Source organism: Protopterus annectens, chromosome 9.part0 (genome assembly GCF_019279795.1).
Source record: "Protopterus annectens isolate FY-2018-M chromosome 9.part0, PAN1.0, whole genome shotgun sequence".
NCBI lineage: Eukaryota > Metazoa > Chordata > Ceratodontiformes > Protopteridae > Protopterus > Protopterus annectens.
Window position 1 is genome coordinate 855,180,096 of NC_056743.1, and position 13,735 is coordinate 855,193,830.

General features: G+C 38.9%; 1 protein-coding gene across 1 annotated transcript in view; it reads left to right on the forward strand.

Moving 5' to 3' along the window:
- The window catches only part of VPS52 (VPS52 subunit of GARP complex), a 449,815-nt gene that overhangs the window by 392,896 nt on the left and 43,184 nt on the right, over positions 1-13,735 (forward strand). The window contains exon 17 of the mRNA XM_044083563.1: positions 6,337-6,402. Coding sequence (XP_043939498.1) covers positions 6,337-6,402 — 66 coding nt within the window. The remainder of the gene's footprint in view (positions 1-6,336; positions 6,403-13,735) is intronic.

Sequence of the window (13,735 nt, forward strand, 5' to 3'; positions counted from 1 at the left end):
GTTATATGTACATCTGACCAAAGGCAACTAACCTAGCTTCATCAGGCATGTCTCAGTAAAACTAGGCATCTGGTTACATTTACTGTAGTACGTTCAACCAGTAATGCTCCATTTGCAACAAAGAATTAGTTACCATCAGGTCTCCCATCATACCTTATGTGTTCTCAACATGGATACCAAGATTCACCTCTCTAGTTTCATTTTGCTCCACTCCTGGGATGAATTTCTTGGAATTTCTCAGAAACACATACGTTGGTTATGACTGGACACATAGACATATAGTCTACTGTGTTACAGCTGCAGATGCACATCACAGAAACACATTCGTAAAGATGTATTAAGCTGCATAGCTCTCATGTCCTTAACAATGAGGTAATCATTGGACTTGTAGGCTATATTAAAAAGGCACAGCACTATGCATACCGCACAAAATAGCGTAACACCAACAAAATTAACATAATATAATTATTTCTAGTTATGAAACATCACATGATTACCACAGATGGGAAAAGTCAGAACACAAGAAAATTGATGTACACAGGAAAATCTGATGTCAAATTGCTGTGCACAGGATACATCTGGCATTCAACAAGCAATTCTAGATCTAATAACTCAAAAATCTCCTATAGAAACTAACTACTTATTCTCCATTTTAAGCACAAAGAAATCTCATTTCTGTCCTCTGCTTATAACATAACCCCCTCTATGTCTACAGGTAACTGGTAGAATAATAACCAGTTCAAATGTGCAAATTGCTAATAGCAATCACCTGACTTCCTGCATCTCCCCATACCTTTCAGCTATCCTAGATTTAGCCTTATGCTTTTGTCCTGCCTCTTGTAAAATTTATCTTGAAGTTGAGCTGGGTTCCCCTCCTTTCTTTTTGCTTGCCTGTAACTAATAAAAACATAAGCTGCATTGGTAAGTGCTGGACTCCTCTGAAACACTGCTGGACTCGATGCATTGCCTGAAACACTGTAGTGCTGCTGCCTAACTTGGAATTTGCAGAAAATCACATTCACAGTTTGACCTTGCCCCAGGGTTCATGAATGTGATCCTTGACCCTCTCAGTCATTCATGTGTTATAACTATGTGAAAAGAAGAAAAAAAGAGAAAAGGAGGGGTGGCTCGTGCTATTGGACTGCAGCACCCCGCCCCACCAACTGTAAAATGAAAGAAAAAGAATTAAAAAAAAAAATTAGCTGCAAAGTCCCGGACCTCAAACTTCCCTTGCGTACACAGCAAATTCCGGGTTTCTGTAAATCCGGACTCCTGTTAGACCAGTACGGATTACAGAGAGAAGGCATCAGTATACAGATACCCAGAAGTCTATGCGGTTAAAACAGCATAGACTGGAAGGAGATCGGACTGCCATGTCTACAGTCACGTCACGTACAACGTGAATAGCTACTGATTGGCTCTCGCTGCAAGGGAAGGGAATTTGTATTTATTACAAGCGAAGGGATGTCTCCAGGAATGAATCTGCAAAGGGATTTGTATTTATTACAAGCAAACAAAGCTGCAAGGGAATATACAGGTACTGTGTGTGTGTTTGTGTGTGTTTGTGTAATCCCCCAGTTAAATATACCTGGTGGCTAGAGTCTCTTAGGCTCAAACCCAGGTAGCAAGAGCCGGAATTCCTTACCCACCACCACTTGTGAAACTGTCCAGATTTTTGCCTCATCTTTTTATTCTCTTCTGTTCCTCATAAAATTTGTGTTTTTTCTGTTTTTTTTGTAATTAGTGAAGGATTGAATTCACTAAGTAATGACAGGCATTTGAATTTCAGGCTTCATATTCTTCAGAAAATAAATGGTAACACAAAACCTTTTTATTCTAGCAATTTTCTAAGTTTATAAGATCAGTATTTGAAATGTGTCCCTATTTTTGGGGCTGTATTCCCCCATTATTGGCTTTGTCCATGTTTATGTGCTAAGAAGTTGAGAGCTATGGTGAGAACTGAATATGTTTGGGGCTATATTCCCCCATTATTGGTTTGTCCAGGTGTTTTGTGTTAAGAGGTTGAGAACTATGATGAGAAGTGAATTCACTAAATGATAACCATTTAAGTTTCTGTATTCCTGTCTTTCAAAAAGCAGCTGATCTGGCACAGTAGTATGTTGCTCTGACTGTAGTGCACATGTTCCTGGGTTCAAGACTTGGCAATGAAACGCATGGTGGTAACACATTTTATTCTAGCAACTTTCCAAGATTAAACAAGCAATGTTTAAATGTGTCCCCCTCCCCCCAATAAATTTTAGCTTTTTCCAGATTTCTTGTGCTGCAAATTTGAGAGATACAGTTGAGTGTCGAGTGGATTTTACAAGGAGCTGAGAGTTCAGGAGAAGAGAAGTTTAGTGCTGCTTATGCTGAGTTTGCTTGCATTGTTAATAGCATGACAGGTTGAATATTTGCTTTTGATGCAGAAGGTTGTGGGTTCTACTCCCACAATATGTAGATGCTTTGCTGATGCTGTACTGTGTTGTACTTTCAAAGGGGGTGGATGCTGCAGTCCTGAGAATGTCCACTTTGGCGTAGATACCTAGTAACTATGAACCTGTTATCAGTTTGCCATACATTTCTTATTGCAATATTACTAGCTTATCATTTTATTTAATGTAACATAGGCAATTTATTCTTCAATGGCAACAGGCACTTTATTTGTAGATGAAACAATGAAATGTAAAGTAGTTTGCTAGCAGTAACCTCTTCATTAGTTACAGATCTCTTTAATGTGGAATTATTTAGATGACTTTTACTTCTGCAGAGATTGTGGATATCTACTGATAGTGGTGGATTGTAGAAGTTTGAGTAGAAGTTTATGATGGAAATGTTCTGAATTGGGCAGTTTTGTCATTATTGGTGCATACATTTTGTTTCATTGTTTACTGGAAAAATGTTCAAAACAAATTTAAAACACCCTCTAACAACTGTACTGTATTATACAAGGAACATAATTTAATACAATCAGGAATGTGCTTATTGATTATCTGATCAGCTCAGGTACCCCCCCCAGTTCTTGGTTGGATGTTTTTGATTAGGAGCTAGTTAAATCAACTGTCTGCAAGCACAAACGTTTTTGTTACTGAATATTTTCACTGATTGAGTCTGAATGCTACTGAAAGTGATGGAGCCAGACTGAAGCAATCACTTCTCTTAAATCTTTTTTTTTTTTTTTTTTTTTTTGGGGGTACTTATTTCCACACCTAGGGAGCTAAGTCCATCGAGTAGGATTTTTGTTGTACAATTCTCCTGGCTGAATTATACCTTTCAACTGTCCAGATTTTCGCAGAATGAATAGATTTTTGCTGCTTATTTTTGGTTTGGTCCTCAAAATTTGTGGTTTTCTGGCAAATCATTTAGGAATGAAGTCACTAAATAATGAGTTTCAGACTTCATACCCTTGAGAAAAATGCATGCTAAAACAAGACCTGTTATTCTATCAACTGTCTAGTTTATACAAGAGCAATTTTTAGTACTGTTTGTTTGTTCCCCCAATATATATTTGTCCTTGTCCAGATTTCCTGCGTTAAGAGACTGAGAGATGCATGCAGATACATGGCTTTACAGAATTAGGTATATCCAAGCCTCTCAAATGTCCCCAATTTTGGCTCAAAATGTTGCTCTCTCCCTAATAATCCCTGCACAAAAGAAACATAGAGGGTTTACAATTAATAAATAATTGTAATGATCTGAGTTGCAGATTACTTTTATTTCAGAAATGCATGTAGATTCTCTTATTTTGTCAGCTGCTCAACTTAACAGTATTAATATTAAAAAGTGTCCCTTCTTTGACAGGTTCCTAGCTGTATTGTGTGGCTATTTTATATTTTTGGCATCACATTTTTGGTCTGTTTTTCAGGCAAATTAGTGGCAAATCATTAAAGACTGAAGTTAGAAAATAATGGCAGACATTTGAGTTTCAGATTTCATACCCTTCATAAAATTCATACTAATGTAAGACCTGCTATTCTATTATCTTTCTTCTAAGTTTGTAAGAGCAATATTTAAAAATTGTCCTTATTTTTGGGCCTTTGACCCACTTCTGTTTATGGCTTTTTCCAGATTTTTTGCTCTGAGGTTGAAAGGTATGACAAATGTGTCAGGGCCATCACTGTCAGCCAGAGACATTTGAAATGGTGGCATACTTGTTGCACCCCACTCCCCCATGTAGTGACTCTGGAAGTGTCCAAGCAAGGCAAGGAGCAGTTAAGCAGTGTAAGTGTGCAGAATATCCCCCCACCCAAGGTAGACACAAGTACTACAGTGGCTTTTCATCTGTCCTTGATTTTGCAGAATGTTCTGGTTTTCTGTCACTGTCATATTTTTATACTGTTGATTTATGCTTCTTTTTATTCAGAAAATGCCTCTTGCTCTGTGTTTAAGTAGCAATGCTTTAATGGCCATCAGGTAAACTTGTCTGAGATTGTAAGATGCAAGTAAGCTGTAATAAGCATACTGTTAAAGAATTATCAACATTGAAAGCCTTTTTGTTGTTGCCATGCAGAGAATATTTACATAACTAGATAACGTATAAGCCTTAGGTAGTGAAATTCATATGACAGTATTTGTAATAAAGGACAAGATTACAATATTTTTAGAAGCTCATTACATGTGTTGGAAACTTGCAGTCATCTTTGCAGGCTTTATCCTGTAAACTAAACAGAATGCCACACTATCATGTGTGATGCATAACATGTGCAGTAATCCTTTAAGTAATTTATCTTGAGCTTGTTTCTTGTTTGCTGTTCATTTTTACTTTCATCATGTTTTCCCCATGTAACAAGTAGATAGTTGTTGTCAGTCGGCAGGTCTTTTTTGGTTAAGAAACATTTTTACAATTGGGGGTATCACAGAGATTGGTACTTTCAGCATGTTACTTGGTACTTTTTATAAAGCTGAATATAAATTATAATTAGAACTGCAGTGCAAGGAGAAATGGTTTGAGTTGAGTGCTGCTTGTTTTTTTATACTTGATTTTGACTGGCGGCATTCCAGTAATGTATTTAAAAAGTAATTTATTTTTTCATACCTCGCAACCTTTTTGTTTCCATCTAGATATTAAGTAAGCTGTCATGTAGCCAAATGCATTGAAATATTTTTTCTTCTCCACGTCATTTTATTTTGATTGGACTCTCATAATAACGGTTTGGCACCCAGGGCAGCGTATTTAAAGTCCCAGTTTTTGTAGTTTTGAGCATAGCTCTGCCCCTTTCTGGTTGGCCACACCCCTTTCCATTGGCCCCACCCATTCAGCTGTCTCCTGCAGCCCCCTTTTGATTTGAAGTCACCAGCTGCCACTGGAAAGAAGGTGGGGCATGTTGGGTCTGAACTTATGGACAGCATAGTACTACTGTGAAGGCAGAGTAATTTGCTTGTGGTCCTAAAATAGTGTGTGTTGGAATTACTTCCTCACCCCTAGTCTGCATGTACAAGTCACAGCTCATATTATCTGTGGTATACTGCCAACATCTTTAGAAATGTTTCGTTCTTAAAATAGCCTCCAGAATTTGTTGAAACATCAGATGTTTATTACTTTTTACCATGCGCTTCTGTATCCGCTGTAAGACATTGTTTCCATGCAGACCTGTTCTGAGATTTGCTGTCCATCAGCAATAGCTCTTCAGGTCAGCTTGGTTTGTTGTCTTCCTTACTGTGACAATGATATTTGCTTTATGTGACAGTAATCTAAGTACACCTTTGTGTGCAGTAAACACTGCTCTAGTATCCAGTCAGAAGAGCACAGTATGTGTAATGGTTTCTTGGCCACTGAACGTTGGTGGTAAGTATCACTTAAGTTAGAAGCTGTGAGATCTTGACTGTTATCAATAGGAAAATGGACATGAGGTAGCTCTATGTAGTGAAGTATTCCTGTTTTACGCTGACACCTCTCTAGCAAATTGATTAAGCTGATTCTAAAGTGAATTTCATTTGATTTTATATATCAGCAAAAAACTGTAAAGTTGAGTAATGTGATCGATAACAAACTCATGCTGTTTATTACCTGACAGTGCAGAAAGCTTGCAAGCATTTCCTAAACTTGTAGCTTTGACCATCAGTGTGTAGTATTGCTTGCTTTATATGTACTCCTTTGCTGCTGGCACGTAAGTAGTACATGAGAAGAGAAGCACTGTGACAAGAAAAAAATCCTGTGTAGAACTCTGAGATAAAAGCCTTGTGGCTTTAAAAATGAACTTAAAAAGAACACTTTCATAACTGCATATAGAGATTGCACATGGTCACAAAGTACTTTGCTGTGTGTAGTTTTTCACAGATCACTTTGCATTGATTTAGTTCATGCTTTCAGATAGCTATTGTTATGATTCTGTTTTTCAGGAGCGAGCGTCAGATGACAGTAAGGAGGTGGAAGGCTTTCAGCAACTTCTAACTGCTCGAACCCAGGTTTGTGTTCCCCTGTATTTGAATTTTACCATTCTGTAAACCTTTGAGCACGTAAGTAGTTGTGTCATAAAATACATCTCTGAGTATATGTACAGGACTTGTAATGGCAGCTATTTGGCATAACTATATAGATCACAAATATGAGCCTTGGATGTTTTTTTACTTGTTGATTTTTAAGTTACTGCTTTTTGACTTGTAAATATGGTTTTACATTTGATTGCAGACTGAGTGGCACATCGATGAACTGTGTTATTCCAAAATGAGCACTTTCTAAACACAAGTGTTTGTGCATTTCTGAAAAAAGGGTTTCCTGTTGTGCTTATAAGCTGTAATCAGGTACACTGGAAGAGAACGACAAATTTGTGTAAACATTTAAAAAGTAAAATCAGTGTTTTTGCAGGAGAGACAAGCTCCCTGCTTCTCTCTGTTGGCTATCCCCCAACACACACTTGTATGTTCTCATTCTAAGGTCACTTCAACTAATTTTCTCTCTCTTATTGACCTTAAAGCACCGTACTATAAATCTTTAAAGTGTGAGCCTTTACGCATTGCTGCAATAGACAGCAAGCAAATACTTTACAATTGGAGACCTCTCATGCAGTCAGTGCAAAAGGAACTATAGAGTGAGTAAATACAGTCAAGCCAAGTCAAATGAGCAAATAGAAAACAGGTCCTTGTTTGAATTCTCTTCCCTTTGCAATATACTGAGCATTGTGGATGTGGAAACTGGTAGAAGTCGAAGAGGATTCTAGTAACATAAAAAAAAAACTGTTTGGAGTAAGATGCATAATAGCTGTTCCCAAAGATTGCCCGTACTAGAGGGAGATGACTGGGTTGTTGAGAGAATGTAGAGCTTACATAACAAGGCTGTATGTTGTCTTTATCTATGAGCATAGTCATTTCTGTTTAATAAATCAACCTTTTTAACCCAGATCACCCAATGGAGAACCTTGCTTTCTACTGGAGATAGACCTTGTTGGTGGGCTGTGATCTTTCATTAGTTGTTGCAGGAAGAAAGTACTTACCCAGTGGGTGGACTATCCAACAGGCAGCCATAAAGAACTTAATTTTATGTGAAGTTTTATCTTGCTATCCCCTTTACAGCCCTGTTGTGCACACTGTGGGAATGGGACATGCCATTTCATCCATGGAGTAAACACACTTCCACACCTGCACAAATTACAGCTTCAGTGCACATGCACTGCTTGGTGTGTCTGTGCACACACTGTAGTCTTGCATGCTGCTGCATTATTCCTCTGCTTCCACTAGTGGTTACCATAGCAGCAAGTCTGACTGATGCGGTCACTGTAGTGGGCATGTAGCACTGCCCATAAAGTTCCTACTTCCCCATGTTGGCTCAGTCAGTGCTATTCAGCTCCAAATAGCAGGACCCTAGAGGCTTTTTTCGTCTGTGCAGTTGGCTTCTGATGATACAGGTTTAAATTTTATGGAGTTTCATTGGACCCATGCATAAGATGATGTATGCTTTTTAATTATCTGTTTTATTAATGTATTCCATTTGTTGACCTGGATAATCAAGCTAGGCATGAAATCCTTTTTCAGTGGAGGCCCACAGAGAAAAGCTCCAGATGACGTTAGAAAATACTAACAAAATTATATGCTATACAAATGTGTTATAAAGTGCAGTAGAGTAAAGTAATATTTACATATTTGCAGTGCAAGAAACATAGGAATTGTACTTTCATTGCGCCATAAGTTCATAAAATTAGCCTGGTATAACAAAGGTGCAAAGCAAAGTCTTTTGTAGGTGAAGTTAACTTCTGTTGTAAAAGTTCTTAAGTCTTTTAATTCTCGTGTGGAGAGGGGGTCTTTTAATTCTCGTGTGGAGAGGGGAAGATGATCCCATTTTCTAGAAATTGTGTGAGTATAGTGAGTCACCAGTCCTGTCCTTGGATTTGGTTACAGTTAGGAGCATTTTGTCAGTCCACCTTAAAATTCTATTTGTTGAGCATGGGAGGATAAGATTTGCAAGATGGGGCATTGTTGTGGACTATTGTGTAATTTATGTGTTACCTGAAGTTGGGCATATGAGACAGCATGTGTGAGGTCTATCTATTTTAGGTGTTGATGCATGGTGGTGGGTTTTATATGACATATTTGTAGTGAACTTAGCAATTTTATTATAACATTGTTGCTGCCGTTTAATTGCTTCAAGTTTTTTGGGTTCCTAATACCATGGACCCAATTCCTAAGTCAAAGTGTGATTAAAGTTCTTGAAATTAGTCTTGTTTCAATCTATGATGTTGTCCAAAAGTGCTCTTTGCAGCACCTGCAGTGTGCCCGGAATAGACTCCTGTATTTCATAAAGTGATACACGTGTCAGTAACATATCTAAATACAACTGTAAATTATTTTTTTTATAAGACCCACTTTTCCTACTACTATTGGAACTGTATGGGTATCCTTCTGCCACATTGCCCTCGTTTCTGCCTGCAGATCCTGATATTTTATGACTTTGGGTCTGTCTGTACGCAAGACACTGTAGTCACTGGGTGTAGCAGTTTCTGTGATCAGTGCTACTTTTGTCTCTTCAGTGACCACTGTATGTGGTTTTCTCGCATCTATTTTTTTAATTGTTAGTGCGTGATCCCATGTGATACAAGTTTCATCATTTTTTGTAATGCTTTGTGGCTCATGATTTCAATGCTTCTCAGCTACTTCAGTATTATAATGTTTGCACAATTCTAATGCAACAGTCTTGTCACCTTATTATGCCTTACAGTATGCAGGACTTCTGCCATCAGTGTATCACACCCAGCAACAAGATGTGCAAATCTTTCCAAATCTGTTTTACAAAATCTCATTTGTCTGTCTCTCCGACTTGTTCAATGGACTTTGTAAACCAACGTGTATATAGTCCACTATCCTGGACTGCCAATATTAAGCTTTCATCTTTTGGTTTAAATTTGCCTCTTTTTAACCATTTCTGCATCAGATCCTGCTCTACATGAGTTTGGTCCAGAAGTTTGGTCCAGAAGTTTTCTGGACTTGCAACTATATTTATGCTGTTTCTGTTATTTCTTGCCTTGTCATCTGACCCTTCACCTTATATTCTTGTATTTATTTGGCACATTTAGTTGCTGCCTGATTTTTGTCTACTTCTGGTTTCATTTCCGTTCTCACTTGACACTGATACTTCTAAACTAAACAGGGAAGTCATCTTAGACTGGTTCTCCTCATGTTTTAAAATGTTCACTATGTTTAGATCTTGTGAGGTTAGCAGATATGTATGAAAACCTATGATTTCAGATCTATACATGTAATCAGTTTTGAAGAGGTCCATAATTCCTTCAGAGCAGGGAATATATAATCTTGCTATCCATTGATTTTTTATAAATAATTTGATAAGCATTAAGCATTTTTCCTGTTTTCCTGTCCTAACGGATCTAATACCTTTTGGGGCCAGTCACCCCTAGTTAGAACAGAAGAGCAAATTAATTAATAGCTTGGACTTTGTTCCCAGATGTCAGAGCAGTTTTCAGTATTAATTTTAGTCTTTTAAAATATTCCTCACCAATGCATCTCTGAAGCTGGATCCTTTTCCCTGTACTCCCAGGAAATCTCACTATTTTTGAAGGATTAAGGATTTTCACAAACTTGTTTTCTAATAATCCTCTGAATGGCACAGCCATAGTGCCTGGATTCTGGCAAGGGGTCTTCTTTTGTCTCCATCCAGGAACCCCATTCCTAATGACAGGAAGGGTAGGATGCTCAACCATTTTGGAAAAGAGCCTGTACCTCAGTTACTCTGGCTTTCAGAGCTTTAAACTGCCAGATTCATGTACTTAACCACCTGTAATTCTTGCTGGATAAGATTATGTCTAAGGCAGTAGGGATCACAAATATCGGTTTGAAACAGAAAATTTTGGAAATATGTGGCCAAAATGTGTGAATATGATGCAGTTGATACATCATACAGGACTGTGTCATCAATCAGGACAGCAGCAACAGTCTCAGTTCATCTGAGACATGTCTGGCTGAGGACACAGCCCATGACTGATTGAGTAAAGGTAGAGCTCAATGCATCCCTGCATAAGGAATTCCTCTTTGGGCAGTCTGCTGATAGTATCCCTCCAGTACAATCCTTTGGAGTGTGTACCTTTAACTCCTAGTGGGTGTGGCCTGAGCCTTTAAAAATTAAGTTATCACCTTACAGTTCTAACAAATACTCAGTGACAGAGGTCAGATATCAATACAGTTGTGTTTGCCATCATGTATGCTTCAAGATAAAGTATTCTGATACCCTGTATGTAGCATGGTTATGGATTTATTAATGCAATATGAACAAGTAATGTTTGACGCCTAGAGGAGCAGTAGGAGGTAACTGCATATGCACCTGGAGGCGTCACTCTTATGTAATGAGTTAAAAAGACTGGAAGATTCACTCCTTGGAGCCTAATCTTAGTATTTACTCCTCTAAGTCTTAGCCTGTCTACCCCTAAGCAAGGCAAAGGTAAGGAGTTCCAGGTACAGAGCAAAAATAGCAAGCAATGTGCCAAGAACTCCAGAGGGATCTGCGGTGATTCAACCAGGCTGCCCTTCCTTTCCTCTTGCTCTCCCATCTGTTCTGTTTATCTTCATGGAAAATAGAAGGGAATTTAGGACTTTTTGAGAGAGAGAGAACGAGAAACCATTACTCATGACTAGTGGGTCTTGAACACCCTAAGACAGTGATACAAACTACAGTTTCAAAATAGGCCAAAGTTTGGAGGGGTTCCCCCATTTCCAAAATATCAGATATCCCTGGACCTACCTTTGAAGGGTCCGCTAGATTAGGAGCTATAAAGAAACTACCAAAGGGACAAGAAGACTATGGATTTTACTCAAAGCTCTTAGTGCCCAGAAAAGAGGACACATGTAGAGCTGTTGTGGAACTTTCAGGACTAAACAAGTTCTTAATTATCTGAAAACTGAAAATAATTGACACTTTAAGACCTTCCAACTCTCTTATCCACTCTGGCTTTCCTGGTCACCCTGGATTTAGAGTGGTTGACAGCAGTTTACTAAAATCCGAAGCAGGGAGAACTTATTTTCAGTTCTTCTTTTTGCCCGTTTGTTTGTATACTGCACCCAAGGTCTTTGCAAAGTGCCAGGCTTCAGTAATATCATATTGTATGAAAAAGGACATCCACATCTATCTTTACATGGACCATTGCCTAATTCAAGCAGACTCTAGGGCGATTTGAAAGGTCTTGAATTTCATGCAAGCAGACTGGGTTTCTCTCTCTTAACACCCCAAAGTCAAACTTGACCGCAACAAAGTAGTGTTTCTGGGGGCACTGTTGGACGTAAAACTGCAGAGGGTGGTCTTAGAGGACAGGGTAGCATTCCTGACCCTCTTTCTCCAGATATACTCAGAGTAGGGATATGATCACTATGGAGGAGAAAGTTTTGGGGTACATAACATCACTGCATAATTATGGTCCCACTTGCTCAATTGCAAGTGATGAAGTTGCAGTGGTACCTCAAGGATAAATGTTATCAGCATTGTCAGTGGAAGCCCCACATTCCTGTCTTACCTTGTATAAGGCAAGAACTCTTTTATGGCATAAAATGCAGGTACAAGTCAATTAAAGGATGTCTTTCAGGCAAGCTAGGGAGCTCAAATAGTCTTCTCAGACTTGGGTGAGGGAGCCCACATGGAATGTTTGAAAGCCCATGGCACAGAGGACAAGGGGACATGAAAATGGACCAGAAATACGTGACAGTATTAAATGCATTCAGCCATGTTAAGCTGACAAACAGAACCGAGCATGGTGTCCCTACCAGTACTTTTGGACAGCACCATAATTGTCATATGCAGACTGACAGTGCAGGCATGAGAGACTGCCCAGGAGGCGGGCCTGACCCTCAGGTTGACTTTTATTCCAAAATAAATTATTTGGCAGAGCGAGAGAGAGAGAGGAAATCTTGGTGAAGCCCCCATGAATGCATGCTGAACATGGACATTTTTCTGGATTTTGCTGACAGGTAAAAGTGTTCCTGAAGTTTGCCTTTTTGTTTACCCTGAAAGCAGGCAACTAAGAAAGTTGTGCAACTCCACATCAGCAAAAGACACTGCAACAACTCCAGCAGCTACTGGGAAAATGGATGCCTTTTCCTTGAATTAGCCAAGTTTGTTTCTGTACATTTTCTCTCCTTTACCCCTGGTCCTGATGTTATTGCAGAAGTTCAAGAAAGAGAAGTCAAATATTCATGCTAGTACCTCCCTTTGGCCCATGCAGCATTGGTTCTCCATCCTACTTAACTGTAGCAAGGCCAGAGCCAAGAATGTTGCTTTATCTGTTGATTTCTTGACCCATAAAAAGGGACCATAATGTACCTCAAACTTGCTACAGTAAGGCTGACAGTTGGGTGATCTGGCATTCATTCCTTCTAGGCACATATTTTCAGAGGATGTGCTAAATATTATTAGGAAGTCATACCTAGCAAATAATAAAAGATTCTCAGTTTGGTGGCCTTCACATGGTCCCGGACTTAAATATAACTCAAATGTCACTGTTCCTGAAATGTCCATCAGACCTTTGCAAAACAAGTCTATTTCATACAACTTAAAGGTGCATGTGTTTGTCTCTGAGTACCTTCCTCTGGACTCTCCTTTGTAATTCTGCTGCATGTTGGACTACTCAGAAAAGAATTTACCCCACCATGGGACCTTAATTGTGTTTTAGAGAAGCTGACCCTGGCCTCATTTGAGACTGCGTCTTCAGTTCCCTTTAAGCACTTAGTTTGGAAGACAGTGTTATTTTTTGGCTGTGGTATCTGTTAGGAGAATTCGGAACTGGAAGTTCTGACGTGCTAGGAACAAGTTCTGATTTTTAACAAAGATAGGGTGTCACTTCACACCAACCTGTTTTTCGTGTCAAAAGTCATGGTAGAACTTTCCATGAATCAGTCCATTCACTTTCATGAGTTATTTTTTTTCCCTTAAACCCCAGTTTAAGCTTGAAAGAACATTGCGTGCACTGAATGTGCAAATACATCTGGGATTTTGTTTGGACAAAAAAAAATTATTGGAAAAAAAGAACTCTTTGTGTCCCTTGCCAAAGGGTAGAGTGGGAAGTCCTGTAAATAAACAGAGATACTATCTAAGCAGCTTACTCGGCTTCCTGTTGAAATCTCAAGACTCATTGCCAATTCTTGAGAGACTGAAAATACAGGAGTGAATGTTGAGCATATCTCTCTTCCTTTAAACATGGTTTTCACAGGGACACAAGCTGTCTGCACCCTCTGATGTTTGGGGCAAGTGACTCAGTACCCCGAAACTTACAAATATCAATTGTGAGGTCACCATACCTCAAAGAAAAGGGAA